The sequence below is a fragment of the Mesoplodon densirostris genome, chromosome 5 (genome assembly GCF_025265405.1).
Source record: "Mesoplodon densirostris isolate mMesDen1 chromosome 5, mMesDen1 primary haplotype, whole genome shotgun sequence".
In the NCBI taxonomy this organism is placed as follows: Eukaryota; Metazoa; Chordata; class Mammalia; order Artiodactyla; family Ziphiidae; genus Mesoplodon; species Mesoplodon densirostris.
The window spans coordinates 121,348,832-121,364,662 of record NC_082665.1 but is presented as its reverse complement, the minus strand read 5'-3'; the positions used below and the strand labels follow the sequence as shown (position 1 = coordinate 121,364,662).

The following is a 15,831-nucleotide window of genomic DNA, read 5'->3' as shown; positions in this document are numbered from 1 at the left end:
ACCAAGTGCCATGAGGCCTGGGGGTCCCGCCCCACCCTTCCAACCCCACCCCCGACCCCCCCAGCCCGGGGCCACCCACCTGCAGTTTCCAGAGGAAGTCGAGGCGGGCGGTGGACTCCACCTGCTGGGCGTGCAGGTACAGGGCCAGCACAAAGACCGAGATGATGATGGGCGTCACCACCTTCAGCGCTACCTTGGTCGCGTGCTCAGGGCTGCAGGCGGGAGGTAGATGTCCTGGCACTTCATGCCGGCCTCTGAGGCCCCTCAGGCCTTTTTTTCTACCTCCCACTCCAGCCCCCCTATCCTCACCCTCCTCCTCTAACTGCCTGAGGTGTGCCTCCTCCAGGAAGCCTTCTCAGTGGGCAGCCCCTGCTCAGCCCCGGCTCAGCCTGCAGCTCAGCAGCCAGCACTCTTCTCCTGATGGCTCCCTCTCCCCCGTCACTGGGGCGCTTCCCTCTGGTTACATCAGGGGATGAACGAGGCCCTTGTAAAAGGCAGCGTGTACATCTCAGGGCTTTCTCAGTTGACAAGACGGGGGTTGTAACAGGGGAGCCAGGCAGGCCATACTGACCATCTCTGGGCAACCTTGGGCAAGTCCTCTTAACTTCTCTGAACCTTAGTTTCCTAATCTGTAAAATGGGATAACACCCATATTTCAAGATTGTAGCAAGAATTACAGACACTGTATGCAAACTCCTTGTACAGTGTCTGACAAACAGTAGAAAATCCAAAACTGGTAGCTATTATTGTCTGACTATATTTCTGTTAACATTATTAATACTCCCAATAAAAACAGCTGTCCCTGACCCTGCTCCCGTCCCAGCAAAGAGCCCAAACCTTGAAGGCTGTGTAGACTCCCTGCCCAGGAGCAGCCCCGAGGCAGGGCCTAACCTACACGCCCTGCAGGCCTCTCCTCAGCTCCTCTCCTCTGGGGGCAGAAGGGGCACCTGTTCTCCTGCACCCAGGATCTCATGCACGCCCCTGGGGAGAGCTTGAGGCCTGTGGAATGACCTGTGGATCCTGATGGCCTTGGTCACTGAGTCTATAAATCACCTTGGGGTGGTAGAGAGATCATAAAAGAAGGGCACCTACCCAGTGAGGCCCCCTTGGTACCTAGGGAGGGGAGGGCCCCCTCCTTCATCACCCACCTTGCCGCCAAGGCCCCCTCCCACCTGGGTACCGCTGCCTCCTCTGCTGGGCTGGTGGCCTGAGCTGGTGGCCTCTGGCTGCTCGGTGCCAAGGGCAGGCAGGGGTTGTATCAGGGAACTCGGAGAAACAGCTTCAACTCACCACTGGGAGGTCCCGTTGTTGTTGAAGTCTCTGTGAACAGGAGTTGGGGAGGGCTGTTCAGGGCTGCTCCCTGCATCAGCAGCCTCCATGCCTGCTCTGCTGGCCACCCCCACCCGCTGTGCCCCTCTACACCCAGCTCTGCTTCCCCACGCCTCCTGCTTCTGCCCCCACCACTGCTGCTCCTTTGCCACCTCCCCCAGCACCCCTCTTCCCAATCCAAGGTCACTTTCAGGATGGGAGGCTTGCAGAAAGGCCAGCCCCAATTAGCATCTGGTCACCATGACCACAAATCACCCAGCCCTCACCTGGGACCCTGGGGCCCTCCCAGCACATCCACCTGGGCAGAAGCCTGTCCCCTCTCCCACCCCAGCCAGTCGCTGCCACCCAGAGGAGGAGAAACACTACACCTGCACTGTCCAGTAATGGTAGCCACTAGCTACATGTGGCTACTGAGCTTAAAATGTGGCTAGTACAGGTTAAAATGTCCTGTAAGTGTAAAATAGATACTAGGTTTTGAAGACTTAGTGTGGAAAAATGTCAAGTATTCCATTAATAATTTTAAACTGACTATATATGAAAATAATATTCTGAATATATTGGTTAAATAAATACATTATTAAAATTAACTGCTTGTTCTGCCTTTTTAATATAGCTACTAGAAAATTTTAAATTACATCTGTGGCTTGCATGATTTATCTAGCGGACAGTGCTGCCCTAGAGCCACACCAGGGTCTCCCAACCAGAAAGGACCTCCATTCTCTGTGGCTGCTTCAGCAGGAAGAGTGGAGGGGCTCTGGGGAGGGGCGGGGCAGGAGAGAAAGAGGAGGCAAAGTTCCCAGCTCCCGCCCTGATCCACAGGGAGAAGGGTCGACCTCCTCCCTCTCCTGTCCCCAAGGGACTGCAGCCTGCACCGCTCATGATGCTACAGAGTCTCCCTGTCATCTGCCCACAGCTCTGCACAGCTGTGGAGAAGTTCTTCCTTGCATCTGACTTAGATCCTTCACAACATCTTCACTTTCTCAGGCGACACTCTGCACAAGAAGGTAACATTTCCGACACTGGAGTTATTGCCTATTTTATCCATGACTGTACCTTCACTGCCAAGCTCAGTGCCTGGAACAGGGTAGGCCCTCAATAAATATTTTTCAGTGAATGGATGGATGGATGAATGGATCCCTTCCTCTAACTCAGAGAAAGTACAGTTCGCTGCATTTTCTCAGGGGACACAGACCTGTCATTCACGTGTTTTGCTCTTCCTGATGTATGTGTGTGGTGGGGGATGGTGATGGGAAGAAAAAGGTACTACATATCAGGCACTTTACATATTTCTTACTACTATAGGTATTATTATTCCCATTTTACTGGGAAAAAATAATGAGGTTCAGGAAAAATAGCCAAATGTGTGTCTGAGGCTAAGATTCAAACTCAATTTGACCCCAAATCAGAGCTCTTTCCCCTCACGGAGCTACCTCCCCTGGAAATCTGACAAATGTCACTATATGACCAGGCTGACTGCCAGCTAGATAGCCTGGGGCACAACCCCCATACTTGCCACCTCTCGGCTGTAGGATTTAACTGCTCACCATCACAGCCAGGAGCATTTGAGCAGTGCACAAACTACCCAACTGTCCAGGGTGGCCCTGCCTACTTTGCTAAGTTGCTATGAGGATAAAAGGGATAACGTATGTCCAACTGGTTTGAGGCAGGACAAGTGCCCACGAACAGCAAAGGCTGTTCCTTTGCTTGCACACACCTTGCTTTCCAGCTCTGTTGGACCTTGACCCCTCTGGGCCTGAGGTGCAAGGGCAGTTAGGTGAAAATAGGTCATCAAAGGCTGCCCTGGACAGATGAGGAAAAATTCACTGAAGCCTGAGGTCAGGCCTGAGTAGGAGGCTGGAGGCAGAGGGACAGGGGACCTAATAGCTCTGAGGCCACCCTCACCACTGGGGGAGGGATGGAGGGAAAGAAACAAGACACTGTGTTGCTTTGTCCCATGGTCAGAGCTGGGAGCAACAGAACACTCCCCTGGCAAGCCCCCCTTGGCCCAGGAACCCAGCCTCCCGCTCTTCCTTCCTCTCTGCAATGCCCCAGACCCCGTGCAGAGCGCGAGGCGGGTGCCACCTACATGGCGTTGGCTGTGACCAGTAGGTCGGCATTGTCAAAGAGCGTGACACCAGGCACCTCAACGACAAGCACGTAGATGAGCTCAATGGCCAGCATGAGCACCAGCTTCCCGATGCAGCTGATCTGCAGGAACACGGAACAGGCCAGCAGGCTGAGCAGCACGCTATAGGTGAAGTACTGTGGAGAAAGGGCAACGGCTTCAGCGCCCCAGGCCCCACCCACCCCGGCCCCGCCCCGGCCCCACCCCTGGCCCCGCCCCCCAGCCTTCCTCCAGTCTGAGCTGGCCTCAGGTGAAACCGGGGGTCTGGGGATGTTTCTGCTCATGCAAACTTGTACTGTGGTGTGAGTGGCCCTGGGTAGGAACCAGGAGGTGGGGCTCCAGGCTGAGGAGGACCACTATCAGCAGTGTTGCCCAACGGTTAGAGCAGCGCTCCAGGCTCAGGCAGACTTGAGTTTCAGCCCTGATTCATCGTGGACTGTTTGTGTGGCTTAAGCCATTTATTCAACCTAAGCCTCAGTTTCCCCATATGCAAAACCTTCTATCTCACGGGCTTACTGTGATGATTACACAATATGAAGCCCCTGGCACAGTGCGTGGTGCCCTCCATTACTGTGGGAGCACAGGCTTCAGCCCCTGATCTGCAACATAACATGTGGTGGCAACATCTGAACTGACCTTATTTGGTGGCCAAACTGACCTACTGATGTGGTGCGAATTATCACCTTTATCCTGCTTCCTGTGACTATTCATACATTTTGCTGCAGAAGCATTTCTGTGTTTCATTATCAGGTGCTGCCCATACTGCACTGGGGTGTGAGGTAACATTTTAAAACCTGAAAAATTCCCAAGTCCAGGACATATCTAACCCAAAAGGTTTCAGATGAGGGATTGTGCTCTTTCCTGTACTTTGGGGAAATCCTGGTCTCTGAGCCTCAGTTTCTTTCTCAGGGGCCAAACCAGGTGATCTCAGAGGTCGACTTCTGCTCTGTTGTCCCCTGACACTAGTCCTAGTCATGTCAGCAACTATTATTTTTCTCTTTTAGATTTACCATTGTTATTTCTGCATCAGGCAGAGCGACTCACTGTTCGCTGCCTCTGCCTTGGGCTGGAGGCCAAATTTGGTGGCTGGCAGTGGGGCAGTCCCTTCTGCCTAGGCCTTCAGGAACCCAGAGAGGGACTGCAGAGGCCCCTGGCGGTTGGAAGGGGGAGGGACCAGCCTCAAGTCACCAGCAGGAAAGGGGCAGAGGAAGGAGTAGGGAAGGCACAACCCGATACATCAGCCCCAAGGATAATAGTCCTGTCCTTGGGGGATGGGGAGGGGAACCCAAGCGCCAGCCTGGATTCCTATTCAGACCCTGGGCCCAGACATCCAGGAGGCCAAGGCTTAATACTGAGGTCCACCTCAGGGTCTGTGAGGAGTTGCTGAATCAGAACAACACTTGTGGGATGGGGTCAGCCCGAGGGGTCTGTAGCTGGTAGGGCCTGGGATCTGAGGGCCTGAAATTGGTCGGGCTGGTAAGAGCTGAAGTCTGTGACCAACCAACCATCTGCCACAAACAAGGAACCAGAACAGGCCCTGACACCACTGCTTTGTTCCCCCATTCTCCCATGGAGCAACCACCAAGGGGCACGTGCAAGACCAAAAGCAGCCTCTGCTTCTCAGCAAACAGCCCTCAGGCAGCAGCTCCTGTGGGCTGTCGGCTAGATGTGAGAGGGAAGAGAGGTGGGGAGCAGAGGGCGGGTGCTGGAGCATGGCTGCCTGGGCAGAGGGAGGGCTTGGCGGGGGCCCAGGGACAACTGGTCTAGGTGAGCACCGGTGAGGGTGAGCCCTACCCCTCACTGAGTTTCCCTTGCCCATGTGTACAGGGCAGTAGGATCAGTTTCATTCCCTGGGGCGGGGGAGGGAGGCCAGCACTGTGACAGCCCACGGGCCCCTCACTGCAGTTCTGAACCCTTGTTATGAGTCATGGGCCCTTTGGGAATTGGATGAAAGCACGGGCTTTGTCCCCAGAAAAGGGCAAAAACTGCCATCATCTTACAGGTTTCACGTGAGCCCCATCAGGGAGCCGGGTTATGGGAATCACCCAATGCTTGGAGCAAACACCCTGGGCTGGAAGCCTGGCCCTGCTGCTCGCTGCAAAACGGCTCCCTGAGGAAGCACGGCAGGGTGAACGAAGCACCTCGCATACCATAGGCGCTTAATGCACGCTGCTCTCGAAAGGTTCTCGCCATTTTTTAAACCCAATAACCTGTAGGTACATGATTTCTTTTTGGGGTGACGAAAATGTTCTAAGATTAGATTATGATGATGGCTGCACAAGTTTGTGAATATACTAAAAGCTACTGAATTATACTTTGAATGGGTGAACTTGCTGGTAGTACTGGTTTGGGATTAGGTTCCCTTTGCTCCCCTCTGCTCTCTGACCCACGGCAGAGGGGTCAGACAGGTCCTCCTGAGGCCATATCAGGAATGCTGCTGAGGCTGAGCGTTGAGAAACAGCTCTGCCTTCAGGTTAAGAGCAAGAATTCTGAAGCTAGGTGACCTGGGTGGGAGCTCTGGCTCTGCCATTTACTAGCTGTGTGACCTTAGGCAAGTTACTTAACCTCTCTGTGCCTCAATGTCATCTGTATAAAATAGTATCCTTGTCATAGGGTTGCTGTGAGGATTAAATGAGTAAATGTGAAGCCCTTAGCACAGTGTCTGGCACATGGTAAATACCATATAAACAATAGCTATGCTATTATTGTTGTTACTGCTATACTGAGGAGGCAGGCCTTGTTCACTGGTGTCTGGCACAAAGAGTGAGAGAGACTGAGGGGGAAGGAGGTCTCTGTAATGGCAGTGAGCTTGAGGGCCCCTGACTGTTCATCAGAGTAGCCAAGGGCAGAGAGGGCTGGGGTGGCAGGTCCCCATCTGTGTCCAGTCCCTCCCTGCCCAGTACCTCGGGGAAGTTGCAGTTGGGCCAGGGGCTGCCGCAGAAGCCCCGCTCATCACCCAGGCTGTAGTTGCCGGCTGACTCCATCACGTGGCATGCGCTGACCTGGCTGGCACTGATGTTGTGTTCGCCCGCCAGGCAGCCAAACAGGTCCTTGGAGTTGCACGTGAACTGGTGGGGGAGGAGAGGGTCAGCCTGTGGGGACCAGGCCAGGGTAGCTCATCTCCACAAGCAGCAGGTGCCCATCCCGCCTTGCCTCAGGTGCAGCCTGACACTGGCCGGGACAGGAGAGGAGCCTGGAAGAGGCCGAGGAATGGGCAAGATTTGCCCAGCTACCCAGGGCAGGGCTTGTAAACCTCCCTTGGGGCATACTTCCCTGAGTCTTTCTCGCTCCTCCAGCCTCGAGAGTGAGGACTAAAGGCTGTGTAAGAGGCTTTAGGAGCTAAATGTGATCCCAGACCCAAGGTGAGACCCAAATAAGAACTTCCAGGGCGGAGAACGCCAGGGCCTGGGGGAAAGTCTCCTCCCAGCCCATGCTTGTGAGGTACAGGGCTCCACTGGGTTTCACCCAATGGGCTGAGGAAGCGCTGGGGAGGTGGAGCCACCCACCATGTTGACAAAAGCCGACAGGAACACCAAGGTGATGGTGAACACGCCCACCAGGGTGCTGTTCATCTTGGACCGCACGATCTTCCTGGAGAGCCTCTGCAGCGGGGCCGGGAAGAGCTGTCGCGGGGCAGAGGGAGGACAGAGATGGAACAGAATTCAGTGGACTCCGCACACTGCCACAGAGGAGCTCGGTGGACACCCTCCCCACCTTTGTCTCTCGCCAACAGAACCACAGGGGCTTTCCTGACCCCCTCCCTGTGGGCGAGCCTCCAGCCTCGCACCATTGCACCCCTGCTTCCAGGCCAACCACAGCGCAGATTCTGCAGCTGGCTAGAAGGGGGTCCACCTGGGGAGCTCACAGGTAAGAGAGGTAGGACGAAAGGAAAGATGCTACCTTCACCCCAACGGGGAAGCAGAGAAAAAAGCACATGTACCCGCTGTGTGAATGCTGGGCCGCTTGGAGTTACAATCAGGGAGGGGCAGGAGGTGGGAGTGAAGGAGACATGGAGGTGCCCAGAACGTTTCCAGAAGGGTCAGAAGGCTTTGGGGAAGAAGCAGGGAGCTGTGGGTCTGAGGGCTTGGAGAGAACCTGGGGTCTGGAGGAAAGGGGCGGGCACGTGAGAAGGGAGCAGAGTGGCGTGTGAGCGGACAGCGGGGCCCCAGTCACGGGAATGAAGCGAGCTTTTCCTCAGCAGGATGCCCGTGGGTCTGCCATTTCCCTCCCCTAATCCTCCCTACATTTCCTTCAGCTAGACAAACTGTATGTCCACTCAAGACCCATTGCGGTTTTGGTAATTAAGTGATTGGGTCTACCAAATCTGATACACTTGGCCTTGGCCCCCATGTGCTCTTCATCTCCCAAGCAACCTGACTAAAAAAGAAGTCGACAGACCTCAGAAAAGTGAAGTAGTGGATTCGTGCTTCCCCATCCTACCTACCTTAATGCCTCCTGGTAAGGCTGATCTGCAAGCATGCCATGCGTCCTTTGGAAACCCCTAAGGGCAGATGAAGGTGTTGGAAAAAGCACTCACCAGAGCCTGGAGGCCTGGGTTCTAGGCGTGGTTTTTCCTGTGTGACCCCTGAGCACACCGGCACATTCTGGCTGAGTGTGCCAGACTGCAAGGTTTATCCACCCTCTGATACAGAGCGTTTCTGTAGCTGGTCACACAGACAGCTAAGTAGGCAAGGGGACAGAGTGGGACCACGGTGTGACTGCTCAGTCCCAGTGTGGAGAGGACTGGCTTGTGTGCTACAATGTTTAAGGCCAGCAAGTGCCGGGCCCTTGGTCCAGTGTTCCTCAGCTGTGACCCAAACTCACTACGTGCAGGACGTCTACATGGGCCCATCAGGTTGCCCCCATGGGACTTTGGGAAACCAACACAAATATGCTGATGCTTGTGCTGCTTGCTATGCTGTGAGTAATAAAGTCTCTTGTCTCTGACCCAGCAGTCTCGTGACGTCTGCCAGCATCTATGAAAGAGCAACAAGCTAATTTATTAGCTTGTAATTAGGGTAAAACCAAATCTCAGACCCTCATAGTTCTTGACACCAAGAAAGTGCCCTGCTTACCCCCTCAGTCTTGGGCTTTGGGCTGGGCATGCATGTAGGGAAGCAGTATATCTTTCCACCCCAAATCCTCCTCCATCCTTCCAACAAGGCCACTTCCTATTCAGCAGAGGGAAAGAAGGGACCACAGAGAAGGAATGCAGCAGTGGCAGAGGCCTAAAAGCCCTTCAGGCTCTAGGCTGAGTGGTGTAGACCTTGGACCTCCATGTCCCCAGCAGGGGTGCCTCTCAGATGTGTTCATGGATCATCAAGTCTGTGGCATTCTTCTGAAAAAACACTTCCTTCTGGGGTAATAAAGGAGGCACTCTGACTGAACCCTCTAACATGGCAGAAGAAAAGATATGTGTGATTTGGAGAACATAAGCTTGGATTAAAATATTGCTTTAATAGACATAGAGATCAATGGAATAGAGTGAGAGTCCAGAAATAAACCCTTACTTTTATGATTGATTGATTTTGACAAGGTAGCCAAGAAAATTGAATGGGGAAAGAAGAGTCTTTTCAACAAATGGCGCTAAGACAACTGTATCTCCACGTGCAAAAGAATTTGGAGCTTACCTCACACCATATATAAAAATTGACTTGAAATGGATCAGAAACCTAAATGTAGGAGCTAAAACTATAAAACTCTTGAAAGAAAATATATAAGTAAATCTTTGTGACTGGATTAGGCAATGGTTTCTTAGATATGACACCAAAAGCACAAGCAAAAAGGAAAAAACAGATAAGTTGGACTTCATCAAAATTTTGAAAAATTTTCCTTCAAATAACACCATCAAGAAAGTAAAAAAGGTGTTGGTGAGGATGTGGAGAAACTGGGACCTTTGTTTGTTGCTGGTAGTTATGTAAAATGATATAGTTGCTGTGGAAAACAGTATGACGATTCCTTAAAAAATTAAACATAGAATTATCATATGATCCAGCAATTCCATTTCTGAGTATATACCCAAAAGAATAGAAAGCAGGGACTTATACAGATATTGGCACACTCATGTTTATAGCAGTATTATTTTCAATAGCCAAAAGTTTAAAGCAACTCTAGTGTCCAGCTATGGATGAGTGGATAAACAAAAAAGTGACTCCACTTTTTTGAGGTACCCAGAGCAGTCAAATTCATAGAGACAGAAAGAAGAATGGTGGTTGCCAGGGAAGAGGGCAGAATGGGAAGTTGTTGTTTAATGAGTATAAAGTTTCAGTTTGGAAAGATAAAAAAGTCCTGGAGATGGATAGTGGTAATGGTTGCACAATAATATGAATGTACCTAATGCCACTCTACTGTAAACTTAAAAATAGTTAAAATAAAAAATTTATATTATGTATATTTTACCATAAATTAAAAATGATTATGAAAAGGAAAATGAAAAGACAACCCACAGAATGGGATAAAATTGTTGTAAACCATATATCTAATAAGGGTCTTATAACCAGAATATACGCAAAACTCTTACGACTCAACAAGAAAAGACAAATAACCCAATTAAAAAATGGACAAACACGGAGTTCCCTGGTGGCCTAGTGGTTAGGATTCCAGGCTTTCACTGCCATGGCCCGGTCAGGGAACTGAGATCACACAAGCCACGAGGAGAGGCCAAAAACAAAACAAAACAAAAAAAAGCCCACAAATACTATGAATAGAGATTTCTCCAAAGGATCTACACAAATGTACAACAAGCACGTGAAAAGATATTTGACATCAACAGTCATCAGGGAAATGCAAACCAAAAACAAAAGCAACCACTTCGCAGCCACCAGGATGGCTATAATCAAAAAGTCAGATAATAACAAGTGCTAGTGAGGATGTAGAGAAATTGGAACCCTTGTACACTGCTGGTGGGAATGTAAAATAGTGCAGCTGCTTTGGAAAACAGCTTTGCAGTTCCTCAAAATATGACCCAACAATTATACTCTTAGGTACATACCCAAGAGAACAGAAAACACAAGTCCATACAAAACCTTGTACACAAATGTTCATAGCAGTATTATTAATAACAGCCTGAAAGTGGAAACTACCCAAATATCCGTCAACTAATGAAGGAAGAAACAAAATGTGGTATATCTACACGATGGACTATTACTTGGCCATAAAAAGGAATAAAGCACTGTCAGATAGTACATCGTGAACAAACCTTGAAATATGCTAAGTGAAAGAAGCCAATCTCAAAAGGCCACATAGTGTATGATTCCATTTATACAAAATGTCCAGAACAGGCTCATTCATAGAAGCAGGAAGTAGATTTGAGGTTGCTAGGAGCTGTGGGGAACAGGGAATGAGGAGTGACTACTGAAAGGTATGGGGCTTCTTCTGGGAATGATGGCAATGCTCTGGAATTAGTGGTGATAGTTGCAGAACTTTATGAATATAGTAAAAACTACTGAGTTATAATTTTATAACCTTTATAAAGGTGAATTTTATGGTATGTGAATTATTTCTCAATAAAGCACTTATTAAAAAAAAATCCCGCTCAGCTTCTTACTGTGTGATCCTGGGGAAGTCATCAAGGGCTCTGAGTTTCCTTATTGGTAAACAGGGAATATCTACCTTCCAGGGTGGTAGATTTTCCAGGGTGGTTATGAAATGATGCATTTGAAAGTGCTTTGAAAGCTGTTGAATTCAATAGAAAATTTACTTAATATTTGCATTTTAAAGAGCTAGGTTGCCGATAAGAACAAAAGTCCTTGTTTCTCAGCAAAGGAATTTTTGGTTTCACAGCTGTGGAAAGTGTTTTGGCACTAGCATGAGGATCTTACTCTGAAATGGTATGACAGGTGGCTTCTAATCTTTGCCTGCTTAAAATTTTGCCATTTAATCCCCCCATCCCCCGTGTTGCTTAAACCATTTCAGTCCCGATCACCCTATCCATCAATAGAACGGCTTCTTTCATCGCCAGTGTAATGACTTGATTTAGACAAAACTTATTAGAAGATGGTAAAGCCTTTATAGAAGGTGGTTGGGGAACAGTATATGCACACAGGCTTCCTGGTGAACCTGGGACCAGGAGCCCCACAGGGGCCACCCACAGAAGAACTGCAGGCTATTAACCAAAATCCAACCTGGAATACTACAGCTCAGGGGTCTCCAACCCCCGGCCTGTTAGGAACCGGGCCACACAGCAGGAGGTGAGCGGCAGGCGGGCAAGCAAAGCTTCATCAGCCGCTCCCCATCGCTCGCATTACCGCCTGAGCCAAACCCCACCCCACCCCACCCCCATCCCGTCCGTGGAAAAATTGTCTTCCACGAAACCAGTCCCTGGTGCCAAAAAGGTTGGGGACCGCTGCCACAGCTCTAACATCTAATGAGTGATTACCTCAATGCATTGCCTTTTTACAAGCCATTTTCCCTTGTCACCCTTTCAAAAGACCTGCTCTTGACTTAAAGTCTCAGCAGAAACCCAGGAATTGCTGCCTTTTTGAAGTCTCCAGAAGATTTGACATCCTGCCCTGGCACTGGTTTATAGAGTATCTCATCTCCTGTAACAAAAAGTTCATCTGTATGTTGATCCCAAATCCCACCTTTACTAACCCTGGTGTGGACAATAAAATTCTTCACCTGGAGTAGAATCTCCTCGCAGGGCTGCTCTACAGCTGCATACAGATCCTGGAGAGCATTTTTATGGAGGGATTATTGTGTCTGTGCAAACCAATTGCTCAGTGCCTGTTCACCATCAGAGCTCAGAAAAAGAATCAATTTTAAAAAAAAGTACCAATCCCAATATGATTAATCCAAATCAATTCAACTTGAAAAATGGGAATGGCGACACAATTAATAAACCATGACTGGGGTGAGGGACAGTTTTGATCCTGGCCTCTCAGGAAGTCTCCAGGCAAATCAATGACCTCCCTGGGGTCCTGGCTCCCTGTCTGTCATGTGGGACCAGGGTATTGCAGGGATGAAAGAAGGTGATGAAATCTGACAGCAAAAAAATGTAAGAAAACAGACTTTCTGACAAGGAGCTAATAAATGAAGCAGCGGCTCCTACTTCAGAAAAATACTTTTAAAGATATGAAAACTTCAGAACAAGACAGGAAGATGCTGACCAGTAGTAGACCCTGACTACTGCTCTTATCACCTGGCCTTTCAGCGGTCAACTGGACATATTAACAAAGGCAGCGTCCTGGAGGGGAAGGACTGTGGGCTCTGGAGTCAAGAACCATCTGGGTTTAAACCCCAGCTATACCACTTCTTAGCTCCGGGACCTAGAGAAAGCTGTCTAACCACTTGGAGCCTCATTTTCCTTATCCGCAAAGTGGATATAATAAAAGCCACCTTAAAGGTTTGGGAAACACTGCTCAAGGTGGCATGGCTGGGCTCTGGACCCAAGATGGCTTGACTTAAAAGCCACGGGAGGAACCTAAGATCTCCTTCCTGAGAATGAAGCATTCTCCACCCCCAAACGAACATGTGCCTGACAGCAACACATCCTCTTCCAGTGGACAAAGTGTGACCCCGAGCCTCTGGAAAGGGGAGTGTGGAGATTCTGAAGTCATCACAAGACAGAAGCCAGCTGGGAGGTGAGAGGTACTGGTTGAGGAGTAGGGCCCTGTTTTAGAAGCTGTGGACAGGAGTCAGGAGGGCGTGGTAGGAAGGAGAGCCGGCAAGGCGGGACTTGGCTAGCTTCAGGCTTCGGGGAGGGGAGAGGAGCCTTTTAGGTGACTGCACAGAGCAGACAAGGGCCTAGAGGAAGCCCTGGTCAGTTTCCAGGAGGTCAGACAATCAGGTCCAGGAGGTCAGTGGGAGACAAGCCAAGAGGGAGCCAAGAGCAGCCTAGAAGATGAAAGAGATTTAAATATACACACACACACACGCACGCACACGCACACACATGCGGCCCTATAGCTGAGTACTCCTTCTGGGCCTATCTGTACCCAATCCCCAAACTGCAGGAAAGCAGAGCTTGGCCTTCTGAGTGAGAACGTGCTAATGAGCCACAGGAGAGAAAGGGGGCCCAGTCAAGTGCGGGGACAGAAGGGAGCCACTCTCTTCCACCCACTTGGGCGGTGGCAGCTAAAGTGCTGGCACTGTCAGGGGCAGGCCAGCAGGATGAGGGGCAGAAACCACAGGGGGACTGACAGAGCAGTCAGAGCTGGCCAAGGAGGGAAGGGGCTGCACGCAGGAGGCGCAAGCGAGCTCGCCATCCCTGGAGCTGACACGGCAGAGGCTGGCCCACCCCTTGCAGGGTTATGCAAAGGGGTTCCAGGGTCTGGGCTGCCTCAGTGTTGGGGCCCCTACCAATCTGAGAGTCTCTGAGTTTGGGGACCACATGTGACGGCAAGAAGGGATTTAGCACGGTTTTCTCCGATGAAAGCAGCTCTGGAGCCCAGATGAGCACCGATGCCAAGGGAAGGAAGGAGTGGTGTGTGCAGATGTTCAGACTGGCCCTCTAAGACAGCTTCACCAGAAGGACAGGCTCAGGGGATGATCCTTAGGACAAGGCATCTCAGAGACAAAGGGGCTCCAGAGGCCAGCTGATGCCGAAAAGCGAGACCAGGACTGTGGGACAAGATGAAGACCAAGGCACAAAATTACCCTCACTGAGAAATCTAAGTGTGTGTGTGTGTGTGACCTGGGCCAAGCTGTGTCAGGAAAAGATCATACAGGCCCAAGATGAAAAAAACAATCAGAGCCTTCGGTGAGCAGTACATTTCAGAAAAACAGAAAGGACCCAGGAATTGCTCCCTGACAGACAGCTAAGATGACTACATTGACTAACTCAGACCACACTTTCTTCATGTTTCTCTCTTCAAAAAGCATAAAATATGGATGATTTAAGAAAGTAAGTCCAAGTTGTTTTGGGGAACTGGAAAAGTAAATGAAACAGAGAAAGAGACCATGTCTGACAGAACCGCTTGGCCTTGGATCTGCGGAGCCCATAGCAGGCAGGGGTAACTTAGGAACTGCTGTATCTCATCGGAAAGCCACTAGCCATGATTTCTTAGAAATCGTGGAAATCAGATGAAAATTGTCTGAGTTCTGGCAAATCTTTTCACAGGGAAAAACAGAATGACACTGAAAATTCCAGTCCAGTCAGCTTCACAGCAGTACCTGAAAAGGTGATACAATCAACTTTCAGTCAGTCGGCCTGCAGGCAGTGTGACAGGGGAAGGGGGGCCAGGCCACCCTGCTGCAGAGATGCCAAAAGGGAGACTTACCCCGTTCACATTTTACTATGCAGTTAAACCACAACACAAAGAGGAAAGAAGACTGATTATTAACTGGAAGAGGAGTTCATGCTACAAACAATTGCTCAGGTCGGGGTCTACTTTCCAGAAAGTGGATAAATGCTGAGACAGTGGCTTCTCAGAGGCTGTGAGAGAAGCACACAGCTAGGAGCCCAAGATGGGTATTAGTGTCTCTTCAACTCTTGGTCCAGATGAGCAGGTTTCAGGCTTGGTAAGTCAGAGAGCACTTTTTTTCTAAACAAACTCCTTACAGAAGCTCTACATCTGCAAGATGGAAGAAGCAGGCTCCTCTGGTGGAAGGGTGTGGGGAGGTGGGCAGAATGGAGTCGGGGCAGGGAAGGGAGTGTTCCATCCACCGGCCTCCCCCTTAGGAAACTGAGGCCTCAGAGCCGTCAGAAAGATCACTGGGCTGGATGAAGGAACTGAGAACAAGATTATGGACTGTGACACTGATTACCAAATAGGTAGATTCTATAAAACACGAGGAGGCAGGAATGACTTTTATAAATAATCTCTAACAGTGGCAAAAAGAATTCACTAGACCAAGGAACTAACTTAAAATGGCCAGTGCAGGCAGGGCCCATCCCTCCCCTCCCCACCTCCTCCCCCTCTGCTTCTTCCTCTTCTCCCACCAGCAGATACACACGCAAGTCAGGGAACACAAAACAAATGAAGTCCATGAAGCTCAGGTTCACCAATGCAGCTAATAGAAAAGAGAGAAGCTTGGTTCCAGTTTAAAAATTGTAAACAACAGATAGCTTTGACTCTGATTTGAATAGCCTAATTAAGTGCCTCAGATGAACAAACAAAACAATGACTTTGCCTCAGTTTATAACTTAAGATTCTCTTTGAGCGTTCAGCAAAAGAATGTTTAAGAGGGCCTTTTAGCTACGGTATGCTTTTTTTTAGTTGTTTTATTGCGGTAAGATATATATAACATAAAATTTGCCAATATAACCATTTTTAAGTGTACAATTCAGTGGCATGAATTGCCTGCACAAGGTTGTGAAACCATCACTGCTATTTATTTCCAAAACCCTTTCATCACTCCAAACGGAAGCTCTGTACCCAATAAGCAATAACTCTCCACTCCCCCTCCCCCAGCCCAGGCTATCCTATAGTCTACTT

At 49.9% G+C, this 15,831-nt stretch overlaps 1 protein-coding gene across 1 annotated transcript in view; it reads right to left on the bottom strand.

Annotated features, from left to right (window-relative positions):
* The window catches only part of ADCY5 (adenylate cyclase 5), a 154,818-nt gene that overhangs the window by 12,761 nt on the left and 126,226 nt on the right, over nt 1-15,831 (bottom strand). Inside the window, exons 13-17 of the mRNA XM_060100158.1 lie at nt 6,961-7,077; nt 6,358-6,522; nt 3,416-3,591; nt 1,291-1,320; nt 80-212 (exon numbers count right to left, since the gene is read on the bottom strand). Coding sequence (XP_059956141.1) covers nt 80-212; nt 1,291-1,320; nt 3,416-3,591; nt 6,358-6,522; nt 6,961-7,077 — 621 coding nt within the window. The remainder of the gene's footprint in view (nt 1-79; nt 213-1,290; nt 1,321-3,415; nt 3,592-6,357; nt 6,523-6,960; nt 7,078-15,831) is intronic.